The sequence below is a fragment of the Nicotiana attenuata genome, chromosome 5 (assembly GCF_001879085.1).
Source record: "Nicotiana attenuata strain UT chromosome 5, NIATTr2, whole genome shotgun sequence".
Taxonomy (NCBI): domain Eukaryota; kingdom Viridiplantae; phylum Streptophyta; class Magnoliopsida; order Solanales; family Solanaceae; genus Nicotiana; species Nicotiana attenuata.
The window spans coordinates 50,354,936-50,374,672 of NC_031993.1; the positions used below are offsets into that span (position 1 = coordinate 50,354,936).

Sequence of the window (19,737 nt, forward strand, 5' to 3'; positions counted from 1 at the left end):
ATGTTATGCTTCCACCCTAAAGTCTCTGCCTCTTTCATCTCTGCCTCCTCGTGGAGCTGCTCGATTTTCTCGGCCTTTTGCTGAACCTGCAGGATCTAAGTGTTAGTCACCAATATCAAATTGATATGTCAAGCTCCTGAAAATTTACATTACCTGCTCGATGAGGTCGGTCGGCCTCTTATGGGCTGTTGCCAATTCAGCTCGGAGGTCCTTGATCTCCTCTTCTTTCTGCACATTGAGGCATTCGAGGGCGTCTCTCTCCTCCATGAGCCTTTTGAAATCGGTCTCACACCGGTTCAACTCGGCTTGGGATTTGGTGAACGCTTCCCGATGAAGCGTCACAGCCTATGGAGAAAGGAAAGAAATCAGATAGAAGGAAATAAAAGCAAACGTAATAACGGGGGATGAAATTTACCTGGTTCAGGAGTCACTGAGCCTCGTCAAAAATGATCGTTGCATATAGGTTGGAAACATCGTCAACCCCCGCAAGGCAGCCTCGGAATATGTCTTTCCCTTCGTGGGTCGTTCCCACATCGAGGGTCTCCATATACCGAGCCTCCCGAAATTGGCTTAAGAAAATGTGGGGCCGGGCGGCGAATAGTCAATATTGATTGCCCCAAGCAAGTCACTTGAGGCACTCTCTCCCTTTTGAAGGGCCTCGGGACCGGACCCTTCGGGCACACTCGCCGGTTGTTCGTCACGTCAGGAGATATCTTCGGCCCCCGATGACTCGGGGACTTTGCTCGGACCATCTTCCAAGATCTCTTTGGTCCGAAGATGAGCTTCCTCAACCATCACCGGCTCAGCTGCTTTTGAAGCTTCAGTGCTTCCCTTCTTTCGAGCCACCAGCTCGCTACCAGCATCTTCCCCCTCATCTTCTTCATCTCATAGTTTTTGGGCTACGGCAGCAGCAGCGGAGTCATCCTTCGGCTTGTGAGCCTTACTCTTCTTAGGCTTCGGGATAGCAGAAGGCGAGGCCCTTCTCTTTTTGTCCTTAGCCGGTTTGGGAGCCACCTCTTCCCCAGGCGGGTTCGGCCTCATTTCAGCAACATCCCCGAGGCCTGCATAAAAGGGATTCAAGTGTAAATAAAAAGAAATGCTTGAGAAAAAAGCATCGAAAGCGTACAAGATAAGCTCACCATGATTCTTGGACTCCCATCGGTCCCTCGCTAAATCGCACCACGAGCGCTCGGCATGTGTGGAAGTCGAAGCCAGCTTCTGAACCCAACTTTCGAGGTCCGGGATTGCTCCGGGCATCCAGGCAACCACTGCATAACAGATGAAGGCATTACATAAAGCAAAAAATGGAGTACGAAGACTAATGGGTAATACGTTACTTACGATCGGGGTTCCACTTCTCGGGGAATGGTAGTTTTTCCTCTGGGATGAGGTGGAAGGTCCTTACCCGCAAGAACAGGCTCATCCAACCCCGGTCCTTGTCCTCATCGACGCTCGCGAACAAGGTCTTCGTTGCGCGGCGTTGGAGCTTGATCAACCCTCGAAAAAGTCGAGGTCGATGTAACCGCATGAGGTGGCTGAGAGTGAACTCCAACCCCTCGGCCTTGCTAGAAAATAAGCGGAGCATGATCACTATACGCCAGAACGAGGGATGAACCTGGCCGAGGGTGACCTGGTACCTCTTGCAAAAGTCGACGATAACTGGGTCGAGAGGACCGAATGTGAAGGGGTAAGTGTAGACACTTAGAAACCCCTCCACGTGGGTGGTAATACTCTCTTCGGGACCAAGGATTTGCACCACGACCTCGGCCCCCAGTTACAGTCTCTCTTCACAACCTCTAGATGGACCGCTGTTATCGAGCAGATGTATCTCGACACGTGTTCACATCGGCCAGGGACCGATGGAGGGTTCTCGACTTTGAAGTCGGATTTTAATACACAAGGGCCGGGAACATACTTGTGAGTGAGTGGTTCCACCGACGTTTTGTCACCGGCCGGCCGGGAAGAAGAGGAAGAAGCTTTCTCCTTTTTGGGGCGGTCTTGGAGGTTTTTGCCATTGATTCAGGTAGAAGGAAGCGGAAAGAGGTGAAATTTAGTATTTTTGGTACTAACAAAGTTGACTTAACGGGTGGTGAAAGAGAAGAGATGGAGAGAGTAAGAGGCTTAGAAAACTTGGTGGAGGTGAAAGTAAAATTTTGATTCAACCAAAGAGCCTGTATTTATAGATTTACGGCGACGATTCGGTGGTGCTAGTGGTCGACCGTCCACTGGCAAGCATTAATAATTTGGGGAACTGTACCGACGGGACGCTTCGGTCACCTCAATCGCTTACGTCACGGGGATGACATCACTTATCGGGGTCTCCAGAAAATCGAGGCTCAAGTCGTTTCTTATCGTTTTACTCTAAGAAACGAGGGGACTATCTGTATACGGTAGAAATCTGGGCTACCCGATTTCATTCTTTGGTCGAGATAGGAATGTCGCGTCAAAGAGCTAGGACGTCGAGTCCGGACCGAGATCAACACCGATTGCGGCCAGAAAGAGACAGACTTCGAGTGACATCGGTATAGCTTGATAACGGAAAAGGCGAGACATCAACGATTGGTCGAGGATCGTAGCGTGAATCTCGGAACGGATCAATCTACGGCGGTTAATCAGATGTTAATATGGTTTCCTACTATAATTAGAAGTGTACCTTATTTAGGACTCCTCTATTATATAAAGAGGGATCCCATTCATTTGTAGGCATCATTATTGTTCATTAACAAGAATATATACACCCATTACTTTCCTGTTATTTCACTTATTGTTCATCAGAGTTGCTTTATCATTTACTATTCTTATTATCCCACCTCGAGAATACCCCAAGTCGAGGTCGAGACTTGGCTAGCATACTGGTTTGATTTATTTTATTCTCTAATTTATTCATTTATTTTCTTGCTTATCAATTGGTATTGGACGAAATCACATATCCTTAAAACCACAATATATGTTTAATTGTTATCCGAATTTGAGGGTAAACAATTTGTTTGAGAATGATCTTGGAACCATTGCTGCCTTAATATTTGGAGCAAATTATATTAGCTTAACGTTATTTCCGTCATTCAGCTATTGACAATAATTTCCTCCATTGATGACCTAAATTACGTGCCCGAGGAGAGTACTTACATACTGCATTGTGAATGCTCCGTACAATCTTTTCAGCTAGTTGGAAGGTTTATCTCTTATTTATATGTCGTTTTCTTTTTCAGTATACTCTTTCATCAATTATTTTTTACAAATTATTTAGCACGAATTCATTAGGCCGTCAAGCCTCTGCTGCAGGAGATCGAGGACAAGAAAAAAGGTTCGGGTTTTATCAGGTTGTGGACAGGATGATCTGTTGAAGGTAGCTGTTCTTTTACCATTGTTAGTTGTCATCTTCTTCTAGGAGCCAGGAGGATGCAACTAATTTCTGACTATAGAAAACTGGTGGGAACTAATAAAGAGAGCAGCTATTTGGAATTCCCATCTTATAGAAAATGGTATAGCCATCGAGACACCCAGCAATACATATCTGATTTATACAATGGCTGTGCATTTAGATTATCATTATTATTATGATTTAAGGGGAAAAAAGAAGAGAAAAAGTACAATTTCCAGAATGAGGCATACATTGAATGTGCAAGACTCTATGTTCAGCTTTGATTATTAAAAAAAAAGGAGGCATTCATTAAAGGTGGAAACTGCAAAGATTCTCAAAATCTTGACAGATAACTGACTGCATGACAACCGGTAGCAATGTTTGACGGCTCTTGCAAGTTTAATTAAGCTTGGGACCCTTTTGAAGTCCCCATCGATTTAGAAAAAGGAACTCATTTCTAAAATCTATTTTAAACTTTATCAGATTTCCAAACATCTATTGCTTGCAACCCATAATCATGCAGTTAATCTCCACTCACTACACGTCTCGTCTTTTAATGACTAATTCATTGCGTATAATTCCCTGCAGAAAAGCGTACAATCTGTGGGGTAGGAGAGTCAAACTGCAAAATCCTGCATTTTACTAGAATATGAAAGCAGCATAAAATGTACGATAACATTAAGAGATCAACATCAAATTTCTTTCTACCACTACATATAATGTCCACAACCACAAAATTAAGCTAGCTATATATGTGACATCTGACATGTCTTTCTAAATTGGGAGACCAAGAAGTGACATCATATTAGATGCTAAAACAGCTAGCTAGTGAGCATCCACCAACAAGATACAAATTAGCCCCGGAACAGCAGCTTCCACCTAGTAGCGATCATAACGCCTGAAGATAACAGACAAAAATAGTAACCATTTAGAAATATGTAATTGCAATTGCTATATGCAATAGCTTGAACGAATTAATGACCTCATCACCATGTATTGCTAGTACATACTTAAAAGTGTATTTGTAGATCAATAGTCTACTGAAACTGGTGTGAAATGATAGGTAAGGTAAGGTTCTCACTGTCCTCCTTCCCCGTCCCTTGCTCTACGTAATAATTTCTTCTTCAAAAAGTACTGAATGTAGCTTGATATTCAGTGCGAAAATCTTAAAACAAAACATCTCCAGAAACAACAGTGCCTCCCAAATGGAAGGTTTTGTATGCTACCCCAAGGAGCCCATCCTCACCAAACATCACTTCAAGATAAGTTAAAGATCTGTGTCATTCATACCCGTCCAACTAAAGGAGTGCGCAGTACCAACCCAAGTCACCACACCGAAGTCACCGACCCAAGTCACCATACCACAAAAAAAAAATGAGCATCATAAAAGAATATAGTTCATCCTCGAGGGATTAGCTTATCCTATTTTAATCATATAGTATGCAGTTCCCTTTGTTACGGATCCACTGTCTCTTTTCGTCTTCTTGAGTCGAGGGTCTTTCGGAAACATCCTCTCTACTCCTCCGGGGTAGGGGTAAGGTCTGCGTACACTGAACCCTCCCAGACTCCACTTGTGCGATTTTACTTGGTGGTTGTTGTTGTATGCAGTTCCCTTTCTTGACACTCAAACATTTCCACCAGGAATTCAAAGGGGTTGTTACACATATAGCCGGCCAAATTCAATGTTTGCTTATTCTAGCAGGTATACATAGATTATACATCTGCCAGCTATTTTTAGTTTAAGAGATTAGGTGGGATGCTATTTTGGTTAATTCTTTGGAATTCAAAGCTACTTGGCATGCAGTATATTGATACCTCCTGGCTACAACTCAAAAAAAAAAAAAAACATAGAACACCATAATGCATTTTATGTAGCAGTTCAAAAAATAAAAACCTGTGACGATCATAATCCCTTGACCGTGATCGTGATCTCCTGCGAGAGCGGTCTCTATCTCTGTCACGCTCGTGTTCATAACTGCAATCTCGGTCATAGTATCTGTCACGGTCCCTGCTCTTACGATCATGATCCCTCGCTCGTTCACGGCTATCACCTCGATCCTTGCTTGATTCTCTGCCACGCTCCCTGCTTCTACTCTCTTTTGATCTACATAGTAACAGTAAAGACTTGAACTAAACAAATAAAACCGAACATATATATATAGAGAGGGGAAAAGTGCAAAAAAAGCATACAACATTGAAAAGGTAATCTAACTTTACCTCCTCTCTTCTTCACAGGCCTTTCGCTTTTGGTTTCTTTCTTCCTGACAATTTGTCATTGAGAGAAAAGATTGAAGCATATCACAACTTCACACACGTTACAGCCAGTGAAAATACAATGGATATATTCAACCAAAAAGAAAGCATTCAAACAAAAGACGTGCAACTAGTGGTGGCAAAATGGTTAAAAGAAAACAGTTATTCACCCATATTATCCATTAAAAAATGAGTTGGATAATGAACTTTTTAAAAACGGGTCAAATATGGATAAGAAACATAATAACATTAGACAATGTATAACTAATGGGTTCGACTTTTACATTTGCAAAGCCTCAAATTAGAGGTCCTCAAGTTTGGGAGACTAGGAATTCTCCCAAAAGTGATCATATTCAGGAAGTCATGGATAATATGGATATCCATATTATCCGCCGGTTAACCCTTTTTTTATCCGTATTAAATATGGTTTGGGTCGGATAATTTATCCATTTTTACATATCCGTTTTCGACCCACCTATATCCGACCCGACCGCCCGTTTGCCACTCCTACGTGCAACTATAAAATGCGATGATTTCCTTCAGTTATTGACTAGTCAACGTATTTAAAAAAAAAAAACTAAATTAAACCTGTTACCAAAGCCTTAGCTTTTAACCATCCTATTCCAGAAGCCACATCAATTCACAGATATCATAAATGTTTTGGACCATACAAAATTAAAGGAGATAGTCTTATCTAGCAACAAAAAGGATGAAACCCAATTTTCAGTTATCATACAGGATACACTGAGTTTCTTTGGCAAATAAATTGTACCATGCTCTGACATGACTCATAAATTATACACACGCAAAAAAAAAAAAAAGAAAAGATCAAAGCAAGGATCAACTTGCAACAATGCATTAAGCGACTAAGTGATTACTGCAGGTATGCACAGAGTGATTGAGCTACTAAGTGATTTTACTGCTATCCATCAGAAAGTGGCAGGAACACAAATCATTAATATATGTTTTAAAACATGCATTAAATAATTGATATTTCACCTAGGGCACAGGCATATCCATTGTATACTTATTAATTGTCTTCTGCTCTCAGGAAAATCAAGTTCATGCAACAAATCTATTCCGCCTGAAATTCTTTCCCCATTACGAGTACCAAAACTGTTCAAATGTAGCTGCTAATGAATTTCACAGAGAAGTTATGTCTCTTTTCAAACTCCATCAGGAACAATAACAATGCTGTGCAGCTTACTTTTAGTTACCATTAATCTCAAATCAAAGAGTACAACAAGATAACTAAGAAGTCAAGATACACTCTTCTCCGAGGATAGAAAACTCACAGATCATATACACTGAGAATCTCTATAGAAGAAAGTGAAACAATATACCAGCACCTGAATCAAAATGTTCAGATTACCCAGTTTAGCTACTTGCTAAAAATGCTCATCCGAAATTCTTAATAGATCAAACACATCACATCACGCAGTCAAGCACCATTTTCTACAAACAGATATTTTCTCCAAACAGATATATACAAGAACACAATACCCTTAATAAATATTATAAATCATATAGCTGCCTTCTCACAAAACAAGAGCAAGATAAGGATTAATGGAAAGTAAATAGTTTTATCTTACCTGAAGTTCAGCCAACTTTTCACGGATTTGTATATAACCCAAATGAAGTTTTCCTCCAAAGTGATCAGCTAAGCGTCTATCACTGAGGAGAAAAGCAAAGCAAGCACAACTGGTAATTCTTGGCTCTGAATCCAATTGCTTTTAACACAAGATTGTAACAATAACAGTTGCCCCACAACTTTCTAGCTAAGGATAGCATGATTGATAAAATTAATACAGAAAAAGACGCACATTATTTAGCAGCAAAAGTTTATCCTCGTAAAACTGGGCCCAAACCCTGCTGGTGACAAGGAGGTACAATCGCCATGTTAAATACTGAAGTACTCAAAACTCCAAAGTAGCCCTCCGTCTTTCCTAAAAAGCTACTAGGTAGATCTTCCAGAAAGAAGAAAATAGAAAAAAGAACATTCACCTGTCATAAACACTTAAGAATGCACCACAAATGTCACATACGCGAAGCTTCTGATCAGTCTGCAAAAGTAATCAACATATCAGGATTGGTAACTCCATACAAGGACTTCATTTTCTCAAGTTAAAAGGAACATATGCACAAACATCATGAAAGCAAGCACATTTTGCTAATACTCAGCATACTGTATACGTCCCAATTCAAGGCAATGTTTTAGTAATTCAAGAGAAAATCAATGATTCATTCATTTTATTTATCGTCTCAGGCCCAAAAGAAACCTGGCTTTTATTGTTTCCAGTGAAAATTACGGAAACACAGTGCACAAACTAGCCCATGTGGGAGGATGGACAAATTCTGTTGTTTTCAAAAAGTTACCAGTTCAAACAAAACACAACATTATTCTGCACCTGTGGCCCAATTAGGGAGAAGCTGTAAAAACTAAAAAGTCTTCTTTGGGCAGTGTGTTGGAGCACAAAGTCTAAATTTACACTTCAGAAATTGTTTCGACTCATCTCTCTCCCTCTCCCTCTCCCTCTCCCTCTCTCTTGAGTGTGTGTACGTGTGTTTGTGTGAGAGAGGGAGAGACAGAGAGAGAGAGAGAGAGAGAGAGAGAGAGAGTGTGTGTGTGTGTGTGTGTGTGTCTGCGAAGTGCGTCCCTCATAAAACACACATATCTAAGCTCCCATAGTCTTCTTTGGAGCAGTGTGTTGGAGCACAAAGTCTAAATTTACTCTTCAAAAACTGTTTTGACTCATCTCTCCCTCCCCCTTTCCCTCTCTCTTGAGTGTGTGTGTGTGTGTGTGAGTGAGAGAGAGAGAGAGAGAGAGAGAGAGAGAGAGAGAGAGAGGGGGTGTGTGTGTATGTGTCTGCGAAGTGCATCCCTCATAAAACATACATATCTAAGCTCCCATAAGGCTCTTAATTCACTCTGTTCTAATTTCTCCTTTCTATTTGAGCTGAAACTTAGCACTTTTACTGGTCAATTGGATCCTATTCGATTTTTCCTCAATTCAAATTCCCTAGCTAACCGAACAAGTCCTCTGAGAAAAAGCAAAAAAGCAAGCCAAATAAAATGCAGAACTCTTCCTCCACAGAAATTTCTTGGAAAATGAAACAGAATGATGCTACAAAATCCAACCAAGCTCTTAGCTTTCCTAAAAAGAGAATGTAACCACTGCAAACTGTTTTAAAATTCAAAAGGTAAGATTCAACACCCCATTCCCCAACCATTCCATCCATAGAATAGTCTCTATTTTTCTTTTATAAGGATTCCACACAGTCTCATTGAGGGCGTTCTTCATGAATTGGTAAAATAGATTCTCAAACTGAAATTACGATTTTTATGATAAACACCCAGGGAAGATTCAGAATTAACAAAAATACATTAGATAGATTGTTAAAGTGTTCTGACCATTGCATCTAAAAGCTTAACCTAATACAACAAACAACAACAACAACGACCCGGTGTAGTACCACAAGTGAGGTCTGGGGAGGGTAGTGTACGCAGACCTTACCTCTACCCCGATGGGGTAGAGAGGCTGTTTCCGAAAGACCCTCGGCTCAAGAAGACGAAAAGACAATATGAAGCTTTTAGAACAATTTTATTCATGTACTTTAGGTCTACAGCATGCTGTGTCACATGCTGCCTCATTCTTCCTTTTTTTTCCTGGACAATTCAATAGGTGGGTAGTGAGACTTGAACACAAAATCTCTGCTCTAATACTGCGATGAAGTGTGTACCACCTAACTTAAAAGCTTAAACAGCTCGAGATAGAACACATTTATTTATTTATTTCTGGTTTGCAACAAAGATATAATTCATACACAATAATACCGCCTAAAAGAGATGGAGAAAATTGACATACGATCCGCACATCGGCTGCAGTGTACTTTAAGGAATCCTGAACAGGATCTTGTCTCGCAGGCAGCTGAATAAAGAAGATAGTTAGGAACATAGCACTGACTAGAAACTCATAAATAGAGAAAGGGAAGAGAGGCAAACTAAAGCATCAAAAGTTCATAAACAAGCACAACACGAGAACAAAATTGCCCGGAACCTTCTTAAGCGCTTCAGCCTCTTCTAATGCTTTTTGAGCTTCATCAACCATCCCTTGCTCACCTAAATACAATGAGGGCAAAATATCAAAATAAAGTAATTGATCAGAAAAAAGTTACCAGAAAGTAATTAAAAATATGAGCAAAAGCTATGCAGCATTTTGCTCAGATAAAGTACCAACAGTAGATATCATCTGAGGTTTACAAAAGCAAAATTCTTCCACATTGGGCTTAATCTTCTTCTAAGTCAATTTTTCTTCTGATAATTTTGTCTTTAGTCAATATCTGTTAACACATTTCTTTAGATATCAGTCGATCATTTCTGTTTTTCCCTTTTTCCCTATAAATGCTTTTCCATCAGAAAATGGAGATCAGAGGATCCCTGTTCTGCTTCAAAATTGACCTGTGCACATCACCATCTCATTTGGTTCCACAATGAAGAAATGCTGTAGAATGTCAAGGTATCAGAACAAATAACTGACTGGGAATAAAATTTGTCCATGCCTATCCTCTACTTTACTCACTGAATCAATTTCCATTCAAAAGTAGTCACTAAGATGCTTCTAAAGCCAAACTAGTCACTCTTGTTCCTGTAGTTACTTTACTTCTCAAATTGCCATTGAAACACTCATGGACATGAACCAAAATCAACAGGATTTCACAAGATCCAAACATAGTCAGCCTGAGAAAGTGTATTAATAAAGAAATACGAAGACTTGGTGCAAAATAAGTAGGTCATAGACAAAGAACTTCATGGTTATATAGATATTAAATTGGTACATACCGAGATCTTCTGCTTTCTTCAGTTTCTCATTTATAATTTCTTGTATGCGAGGATCTGGAGTAGCAGCAGGCAAGGGTGCTAATTGTGGAGCATTCTGAAGGGGCTGAGGTAAAGATGCTCGGTCTTTGTTAAAAGCCTCCAAAAGAAGAATTGACTGAAGCAAAGGGAACAGTATCGTGATATAAATTTTTAGCCGAGGAAGTTTAAACATGTAATGAATTATTGTTTGAATTGACTTATTGGAAAAGGAAATTGAATGTCTTGAATTCCCCTCGGCACCTGTTTGTCTGCCCTCTTTGCTCTAAGTTCCTCGACCTCTTCCAAAGCTCGAATCTTCATATCTGCCTTGCCTTCAAAATCTGCAAGGAAATAGATCATTTAAAAACTTATCTAACTAGAAGGCAGCACCTTTCTCTTTCATGTAGAGAAGTTCATAAAACAAAGTAGCGCTTATTTTATTCATCTGATACCTATGTTACAATCAAATTTATCACTGCCTTTTTGATGAGTTACTTTTTTAGAACCAGCATCCTAGAGATGCAAACCATTTACATCAAAGTGTACATTCGCCCTTCAGAGCAAGGAACTCCGCCTCAGTAACCTATTTACATCATAACTAACCCTACTAGCCTCCTATTATAAGATATCCTATTTCACATGCATCACATTGCTTTTCCAATCTCTGTAATTTTTACACCTCCTGCTCCTCTTCTTTTCAGTTCTAAGTTTCTAATGAATCTATATCCATTTTCTGTAAAGGCCTAATAAAGCTACATCCTAGATCAAACCTATATATTTCCTACAATTTCCAGATAGTTACTTCATCAGTAAGAACACGTGTTTACTAAGTTAACACGAGACAAGATCCAATGAAACATGCATTTTCCTAGTTAGCTATAGGGGTGGCAGAAGTAGCCCAAACCCATTTGACCCGCCCAGGTTTTAATTAGCCCAAAGCAGCCCATCATTTTAGCCCAAACTGACCCATGAATAGCAAAAGTCCATATCAGATTTCAACTTTGTCACTTCAACTTTCTTCTTCTTCCTTCTTCAATGAACAAATCCCAGGTCTACCTAGTCAACCTTTTTTAAACTGACCCTATTTTCTTCTTTTTAAATTACTTGAACCAGTAACTACCTAGTCAACCTGTTGATTATATTATTGTCCAAGTATATGCTTTTGTATTTATTTTACAAAATAAATGTATTAGTGCCTATTGAGAAGAATAAATAACTTCTATAATAAGGATACAAGGTGATCTTGGGTAGCATTTTTGGTTCAATTTTATTCTTATATTCCAATCTTCTAATGTAAATGCCCCATATTATGATTGCTTGAATATGAATATACATATACCTTTATTTTAACAGTTAACTTTCAAATTGACCAATTTATCGAAAATAAAATGTCAAAGGCATAACCGTGAACCAAAGACTATACTTACCACATGTAAATATTCATTATTTCAAACGAATTAGAAGAAACAATTTTTTTTCCGTTGTTGCCAGAGACAAGTTTAAAGGAACAGGAAAAAAAAAACAGCAAATCAAATAGGACGGTAGCGATATTAATGTAATTATGGATCTTATAAAGTGTATTATTTTAGTCAATTTAAGTAATTTGAATAATGTTTAGTGTCTTTGAAAGAATATACAAAAGTTGGGTGGGTTGGGCTACAACCTATTTTTTAGCCCATTTTGACCTAACTCATCTTAACGCAAGTAAGCTTTGGGCAGGGTTGGGCAATGACCCATTTCTTGCTTCAACCCATTTTGACCCGCCCAAACTCAACCCAAACTGCCCATTTGCCACCCTTTATCAGCGACCACAGAGGACTAGATGTTACCATGAAACCTGACCTTCATAGAGCTGATACTTTGAGGCAAAGTTGAGGCATCTTATAATATCAGCATTGGCTCTCAAGTCTACAATATTCCCTTAAAGAGTTTCGTGTGTGCACAGAGTAAATAGATTGGGCAAGCCAATTCATAATATTTCATATATATCATGACTTACAACACGTGAGATTTAATCATAAACTGGTAACATGACACATCAAGAGAACATGCCCATGCTGATTTGCTTGATGAATGTCCTTGCACCAGGGACTAACAAAAGGCCTCATTTGTTTGTACTTAATGGAGGTCGGAATCTTCATTCATATCTCGGATATTAAGTACGTTTGTTTTTTAAATCTGGATCTTAATTATTCAGATCTTAATCATTAAGTGTGTTTGTTTTTTTTATTTCCCAGCCACTTAATGGGTCTAAATAGGTCGTTGATTAAGATTTATAACAGAGACTTAATTTCATTAAGATGCTATTATCCACATTCACTACCAAGCGCCGCCACCGCCCACCATTATCAGCTACCACCATGCACCACACTCAACCACCACCACCGACTACCCCCAAAATCAAACACCACCACTTACCACCACCATCCTCAACCATAGCCGCCACTGCATTATCAACTACCATCAGCTCCAACCCAACCATTATCGACTACCGCCGCCTAACCCCCTCCCCCCAATCATTATCAACTAATGCCACCACCATTATCCTCAACCACAACCAACCACCTCAACTACCACTATCAACCACCCAACCGCCATCATCAACCATAGCCACCATTGTTTACCATTATAAACTACCACCACCAACCACCACCACCTTCCTCAACCATAACTACCACTACAAATCATGACTAGTTACTACCTAGAACCACCACCATCAATCAAAACTACCACCAACCACCACCTCCAGTCGGCATCCATAAGTGCCACAGTCAGCCATCATCACCACCAACTACCATATTATTATTTTTTTAAAATATATTAACAGAACATTAAATTAACTACTCCCTCCGTTTCAATTTAGATGATATAGTTTGACTTGGTACAAAGTGTAGACATCGAAATTTTAAAGGATCAGGCTAAATCCTAAATTCAAGATATGACAAGACTCTTGAAATCCCAGGAGTCTATCAGAGTTTCTTGGAGGTTACTCTACCCTAAACCCTAACACACACCTATATAAAGGGATACATATTCCCTTGACGAGGCGTCTCAAAAAATCCCATAAATTTTCAAAGGGATCTAAGGCATAAAATAATGCCGTGATCAATAGATGTTCTTCTTGATAATCAAATACTTCAGGAAGAATATACATACAATGATCGACTTTCATGGAGATCAAATAATCGAGAGAGGTCCGTATCATCCTACACCCTCGAATCACGGAGAACAATTCGGAGGAAGAATCAAGGGATAAACAGAGTTGTAACCCGCAATGTTTATCAATAAAATCACTTTATTCTTTTGTGATTGCAGTATATTTTTCGTATGTTGAAAATTCATTGCAAACACAAAGTTTAAGGAAAAAAAAGACTTTTGATATATTTGGTCCTAAGGGCAAAAGTTTAGTAGGGTCATGACATTTGTATGGCTATAAAAGCTTCTCATTAAGGGTAAAGTGGGTAAAATGAAAACGTTAAAGTTAAATTGTTTCCAAATATAGAAATGCGTCATTCTTTTTGGAACAGACTAATAAGGAAAGTATGTCATTTAAATTGAAATAGAGGGAGTAGTATTTTTTTAAAATTTTCTATTTTTTAATTTTGAAATAAGAATAAATTTTAAACATTTAGATTACAGTCTTAATCATTTAATATTCGGATATTAATACACATCTTAATATTCAGATGTATATTCAAATTCACACGTTTTAATCTTAATACACATCTTAATATCCAGATGGGCATTCAGATTCAGACGTCTTAATCTTTAAAAAAAGAAATGAGGCCTTAAAGGGCTTACCAAAGCGATTAGCTTCTTTCAACTTCTCTTTAATTTGCTTTGACAGCTCAACGATCTCAGGTGCCTGCCATTTAAGCAAGTGTAATTGTGACTGACTAAAAGCAAAAGAGGGAAAGTAAGTACCAAAGACCAATAAAAGGAAGTTACTTAATGTCAGAGCCCAACATTCTACCATTACCTGAGTAACTTCAGATACTGATATGGCAATTGCAGCTTTTGCATCCTCCTCATCTAGTCGTTTAAGGGCTCTAGTTATTTTTCGATCACATTCAATAATCAGCCTATCTATTACATCCTCCAAGTCTCTATCATAGTTATCTTGACCTTTTGCTTTTGCTTCCTCATAGCTGAACAGAGTTAAGGCAAGACAAAAGGCGCTAGAATATTAAAGGTATTCTTTCCTCCTCGGTGAAAGAGGGCAAAAAAGGTGTGTGGGAGAAAGAATTCTAAAAGGAGAGAAGATTTCGTCCACCAAGCGGGACAGAGTGCGACCCCTAAGCAATTGGGGGTCGCAAAAGCAAGGTATAATGTTGACACTTCAATTAAAAATGACAAGTTAGCACCTTGGACGGCTACTATTCTAGATACCAAGAGAAACAAAAGCACTACATTTCTTTTTACTTGGGAATACTCTTAAGACAGAAAGGAGAAGGATGTTTGAATGTGAGCACCTTGGACAATTAATATTCTCAATATCAAGAGGGATGGGGGGGTTTACTTAGCCAACCCAATAACTGACCCTCTCAAGTGCGTAAGCAGACCACTTATTAATACCTCACAGTTTTCCTTTACTGCTAATACAATCAATGAAGCTCTGCAGGATAGATGAAAAATTCCATTATTTTCTTTTATCTCTTCTTTCTTTCTTTTTCTCTTCTTTTTTTGGGAAGAGGGGTGAGGGGAGCATCAACCTTTGCTTTACCATAAACTAGAAGGAAACATAAAAGGACAAAAAAGACAGAAAAAACATGAAGAAACAACATTAGATAGTTAAAAAGATTCTGACAAGCTAGCCTACCAGCATATATGAATACATAATCAGTTAATCACACCTCGAAATCAAATGAAATATTTGGCAAATCATAGCATAAACATAACAGAAAAAGGATACTCTTTCCTCAGCTGCAACGAATGCAGCTTAGGGCATGGCCCCATGTCCATTTTCTGCACAGATCCATATAAGAAATGTTACAATCAATTGCAGAGGCAAAGATGCAATATCTATACTTTGTTAAACAAATGCATACATAGCTTATATATCTGGTGCAAGGAATATAGATCAGAAGATATTGAGCATCTTTTGAGTTAGTAGACTCGATGAAGAAAATGTTGCAATAAAGTCTTTGTAATACTTTTTTGTACTTTTTAGAAAACACCTTCTCGATACTACATCATAAAAGAAAGAAAAGACAAAATGCTACAATCAATTGCAAAATACAGAAAGCAGAAGCAGGTCTAGATCAAGGCACAAAATTGAAACCCCCCCCCCCAAACTCCCCACCCCCACCCCAAATTGTTGTATATTTTTTAACTAAGATTATAATCATCACCTCTTCAGTAATGAATGATTTTACTTGGAAGAAGGTATTGTCAATAGAAGTATTAAATACAAAGTTCAAGTTGAAAAGAAAGTTCTATGCTTTAGAGAGAGAAAACATCAGCACTAATGGATTACTGATTATTCATTAGATTTCACTATGCTATGACTGACCTCTTATTACTCGTAAGTGTTTAGCTTATGTTCCTTTAGACACAAAGCGAATGCAATGTAGGAAAAAGGATGTGCAAGTTTTTTTAAATGGTAGCTAGATAAGCTTTAGTACTAGTATAGCATGTGAGGAGATTCAAACAAAGCCCTTAAAACCTAAGAGTAAGCCCAAAAGCATAGAAAAGTGCTCAAAATCTTGTTGAGGCTTTAAGTGCAATGCGGAATTAACACACGAGTTTTAATAAATAAAGGTGCAATGAAGACACCAAATACTGCATATGAATGCAATAGAAAAAAACAATTATATCGTCAAAGTAAAAACAAAAACTACACTTTAGTGATATGTATATGAAGTAAAAAGACATTTAAATTGCCCCCAGGGCTTTGGTCTAGTGGCAACAGCGCAGTCCGTGATGTGAGAGGTAGGTGCACTTCACGAGTTCGAGCCCTGGCACAGATAAAAGCTTGGTATTTAAATGGAAAAGGGCAGAGGAGCGGGGACATTATCCAACAAGTTTTGAACATAGCCCTCGGAGATTTCTTGATGATACAAAAAAAGGACATGTAAGTTAACTTCAAAAACCTAGTTAAAATTTTGAATTAGATGCACAAGATGTAGTTTCAAGCTATGTTGCTCGCACTATCCAAAAGTGTTGTCGCACCCGTGTCGGATCCTCCAAAATGCACTAAATTTGGAGGATCCGACACGTACCCAACAACATTTTTGAAAAGACCGAGTAACATAGGTTTCAAGTTTCTAAATACAAGTTAAGTGACTGTTTTAAACCTTACCATTCTTAAAACACAGTTGAGTGACTGTTTTTAATAGGTCGTTAAGTGAATGTTTTCTTATCTTAGATTTTTTATTCTTTTTTATAAGTAATAAATTTATTGATAATGTCTCATTAACAATTAAAATGTCTTTTTTCCATTTAGTGCCTCTCAATTCAAGATAGGACCCATTGCGATGAGATGCTTATCTTATCACACCGATACTTCCCTAAAGCCTCAACCAAACTAGGTGAAGACCCACCCTTAGATTCACCTAGTTTTAGGATTTAAGCGCGCCTCAAACAAGCCTTTAACCACATTAGATAGACATGGCGAATACGAGCTACATGTAACTCATTCACAATGTTTAAAACGGGGCATGCTCATAGTAGTCAACAAGAGTAATTTTAAAAACCATTTCAAAAGAATTTAAGATTCAAAAACCAGAAAAGGTACTCCGTCACTTTAATCATGCAACACTCCTATTTTTGGGGCACTCGAAACTGTTTTACACCATTCTAGTCAATACAACTTTCACACTTCTCAAGAAGTTACATTCTTTATATTACACACTTAAACACTTTAACTTTGATGTGATATAATCTATTCTTTTAACCAATACTTTAATATTGTTAATCATCACAAATATTATATTAGCCAAATTAAAATGTTAAACCTCGAGCCCGGTAATATCATCACATAAAATGAAAAAATATGGAAGTAAAAGAAAATATCAATACCAAAAAGGGAAATGCCAATACTCGAAAGATGTTCCCAAAGAAACAGGGAACCTAATGTCTGAGTCTTCAGATTGTAAAGCACTAACAAGTATCACGCATAGGGCTTGATATGTCTTTGTGCAAAGGAGACTCAGTACAGCCCTAAAATTCTACACACTCAGTTACAGTGTAACTGTAATCTAGGGCTTGATATGCATACTTTAGGTAGCTTCAATGATTTACTTCAACAATTATAAAGCAAGAGGAATCAAAAAGAAAAATAGAAGAAGGTTCAACAAAGCTCCTTCAGGAACAACTACATTTGCAGCCAAAAGATTAATTAATGCTTAGTCTATTCTTGTAACCCCCCCCCCCCCTCCCCAGATATACTCACGCTTAGAGATAATTTTTCACAGCAAAGCTTCCTACGATTTTCATTCAACAGTTCCAGTACAAAGAGTAATAGCAGAGCCAATAAACTACTATTTCAACAATAATTCCAGCTTTTTCAGCAACAAAAAGGAAACAAAACAAAACCTCCATCCACGCGTAAATTAACATATCTGAATCTAGAGCTCCAAAATACAATCACAGAAACATGCAAGAGAGAGAGTGTGTGCTTGTGCTTGTGCGTGTGCGTGTGCGTGTGCGTGTGCGTGTGCGTGTGTATGTGTTCAATTACGCACAGTGAGTTGGAAAAGCTCGTGAGGACAGAGGCCAGCGAGGAAGAGACGGCAAACTTCACGGTCGTAGTACTTCCGATCGACCTCACGGACGTCGCCGTTGCGATTCGCTCCCATTAACACGTCCAGCTGCTTCCTTATTGCGTCCATCTTTGCTGGTTTGTTCCTGATGAAAGCTTTCTCTGCTTGTCTTTCAGTCACTGTGCTGGTTAATAGGGTTTGGGCTAATTGGGTTGCTTCTTCATCTTTGTCTTTCTCTTTTTCTTTTCTTTTTTTCTTTTTTCATTTTACGGCAGCCAAAGTTTTTTTCTTTTTTTCGCTGAAATGGAGAATTGCATTAATAAAAGTTAAGCAACGACTAGTGCTGGTGCCAATTACATTAAAATCTAATTGCATGAAAATAGAAGGAGTAGGGTCTTCAAAAAGCATATATTTTGTGTAATTGAACCCAATGTCAGTTTTTCAAATTTTGCTAAGGCATCTGCCACTCCATTGCCCTCTCGATAGATGTGCCCGAGATGGTGGACTTTCAGTTCATGGAGCACCGACCTGCAGTTGGAAACAATTTGTGAGAACTTTGGACTACCAGTTTGTAGAATTTGAAGTAATACCTGAGAGTGGGTTTCAACCATTAGAGGGTGAATACGGCGACTAATGGCAAAGAATAGCCCTTGGTGAAGAGCTAAAAGTTCTGCATGTAGTGCATTTGTATTTGGTATGTGTTTTACAAATCCATAGATCCACTGTCTTGAGGAATCACAAAAGACTTCCCCTGCTCCACCACAATGTGAAGTCGGGTCATAGGCCCCGTCAATATTTAGTTTGTAGTGATACTCACGTGGTTTGTGCCATGTGATTTATTCCTTAACGAGGCGCTGTTTTCTCCCAGAAATGTTTGTTAAATAAGTAGTTTACGTTGCTAGTGTAGTGATAGGTGATAGGGTCATTAGATGTTTAGTATTAGCAAAAATATTGTCATTACGGTTTGCCAATATGCCATAAAATGATTGGAGTGAGTATGAATGAAGGTACAACAGTATTGGCATTTAGTGAAATTGGATTATGGGCGGTGCACATTTTGTGTAACCATTCAATGTAATTTGATGATGGAGGATTTATTTTTAGGTGTTGCCACAAAGTGGCTGCTGGTGTACAAGAGAGAAAAATGTGAGGTATGTCTTCCCAGGTGTTATGGCATACTGGACAAGTGGAGTTATTAGTGACTTGTCTATGATGAAGGAGCGATGATGTAGGTAATTTCCTGTGAGTTAGTAACCACAAGAAATATTTTATTTTTGGTAGTGCAGTTGTATTCCAAATCCAGGTATAAGCAAAGTCAGTAGTGTAGTTATTGTCAATCTTCAAGATGTGTGTGTAAGCAGAGGATGTGGAGAACATACCATCTGAGGTATGATACCAATAAGGAGTGTCTTTTTGCTTGGGGAGATTGGTCAATAACGTTGTTATTAATTAGGGATTGAATTTGTGGGGGTAGTATGAAGGATATGGTGGAAATGTCCCACGAAGTATTGGTTGTAATTGAAGTTATCGATTGATTTAGTTCATTTATAGGAAGTGGACCT

The 19,737-nt window shown here is 38.7% G+C and overlaps 1 protein-coding gene across 3 annotated transcripts; it reads right to left on the reverse strand.

The window, feature by feature from the left end:
• Nucleotides 3,982-18,462, reverse strand: LOC109225831 (putative RNA-binding protein Luc7-like 1). 3 transcript variants are annotated; one of them, XM_019390610.1, is made up of 13 exons: nt 18,158-18,458; nt 15,385-15,437; nt 14,452-14,620; nt 14,274-14,337; nt 10,734-10,813; nt 10,455-10,608; nt 9,673-9,734; nt 9,481-9,543; nt 7,619-7,677; nt 7,207-7,288; nt 5,579-5,622; nt 5,256-5,465; nt 3,982-4,259 (listed from the first exon to the last, which is right to left on the reverse strand). In XM_019390610.1, the coding sequence occupies exons 1-13, from the start codon at nt 18,302-18,304 to the stop codon at nt 4,241-4,243; spliced, it is 1,206 nt and encodes a 401-aa protein (XP_019246155.1). In that variant the 5' UTR covers nt 18,305-18,458; the 3' UTR covers nt 3,982-4,240. The 3 variants fall into 3 exon arrangements, with proteins under 3 accessions (XP_019246155.1, XP_019246156.1, XP_019246157.1); XM_019390611.1 differs by lacking the exon at nt 3,982-4,259 and adding an exon at nt 6,910-6,963 and having other exon boundaries at nt 5,423-5,465; nt 18,158-18,462; XM_019390612.1 differs by lacking the exons at nt 3,982-4,259; nt 5,256-5,465; nt 5,579-5,622 and adding an exon at nt 6,909-6,963 and having other exon boundaries at nt 18,158-18,462.

Excerpts from the sequence above, each read along its gene's own strand:
- LOC109225831 (XM_019390610.1), bottom strand. The coding sequence starts at position 18,304 with ATGGACGCAATAAGGAAGCAGCTGGACGTGTTAATGGGAGCGAATCGC. Across the intron at positions 10,814-14,273 it reads GAAAGAAGCTAATCGCTTTG|ATTTTGAAGGCAAGGCAGAT; the intron begins GTAAGCCCTTTA and ends ATTTCCTTGCAG. Across the intron at positions 9,544-9,672 it reads AGGCTGAAGCGCTTAAGAAG|CTGCCTGCGAGACAAGATCC; the intron begins GTTCCGGGCAAT and ends TTCTTTATTCAG.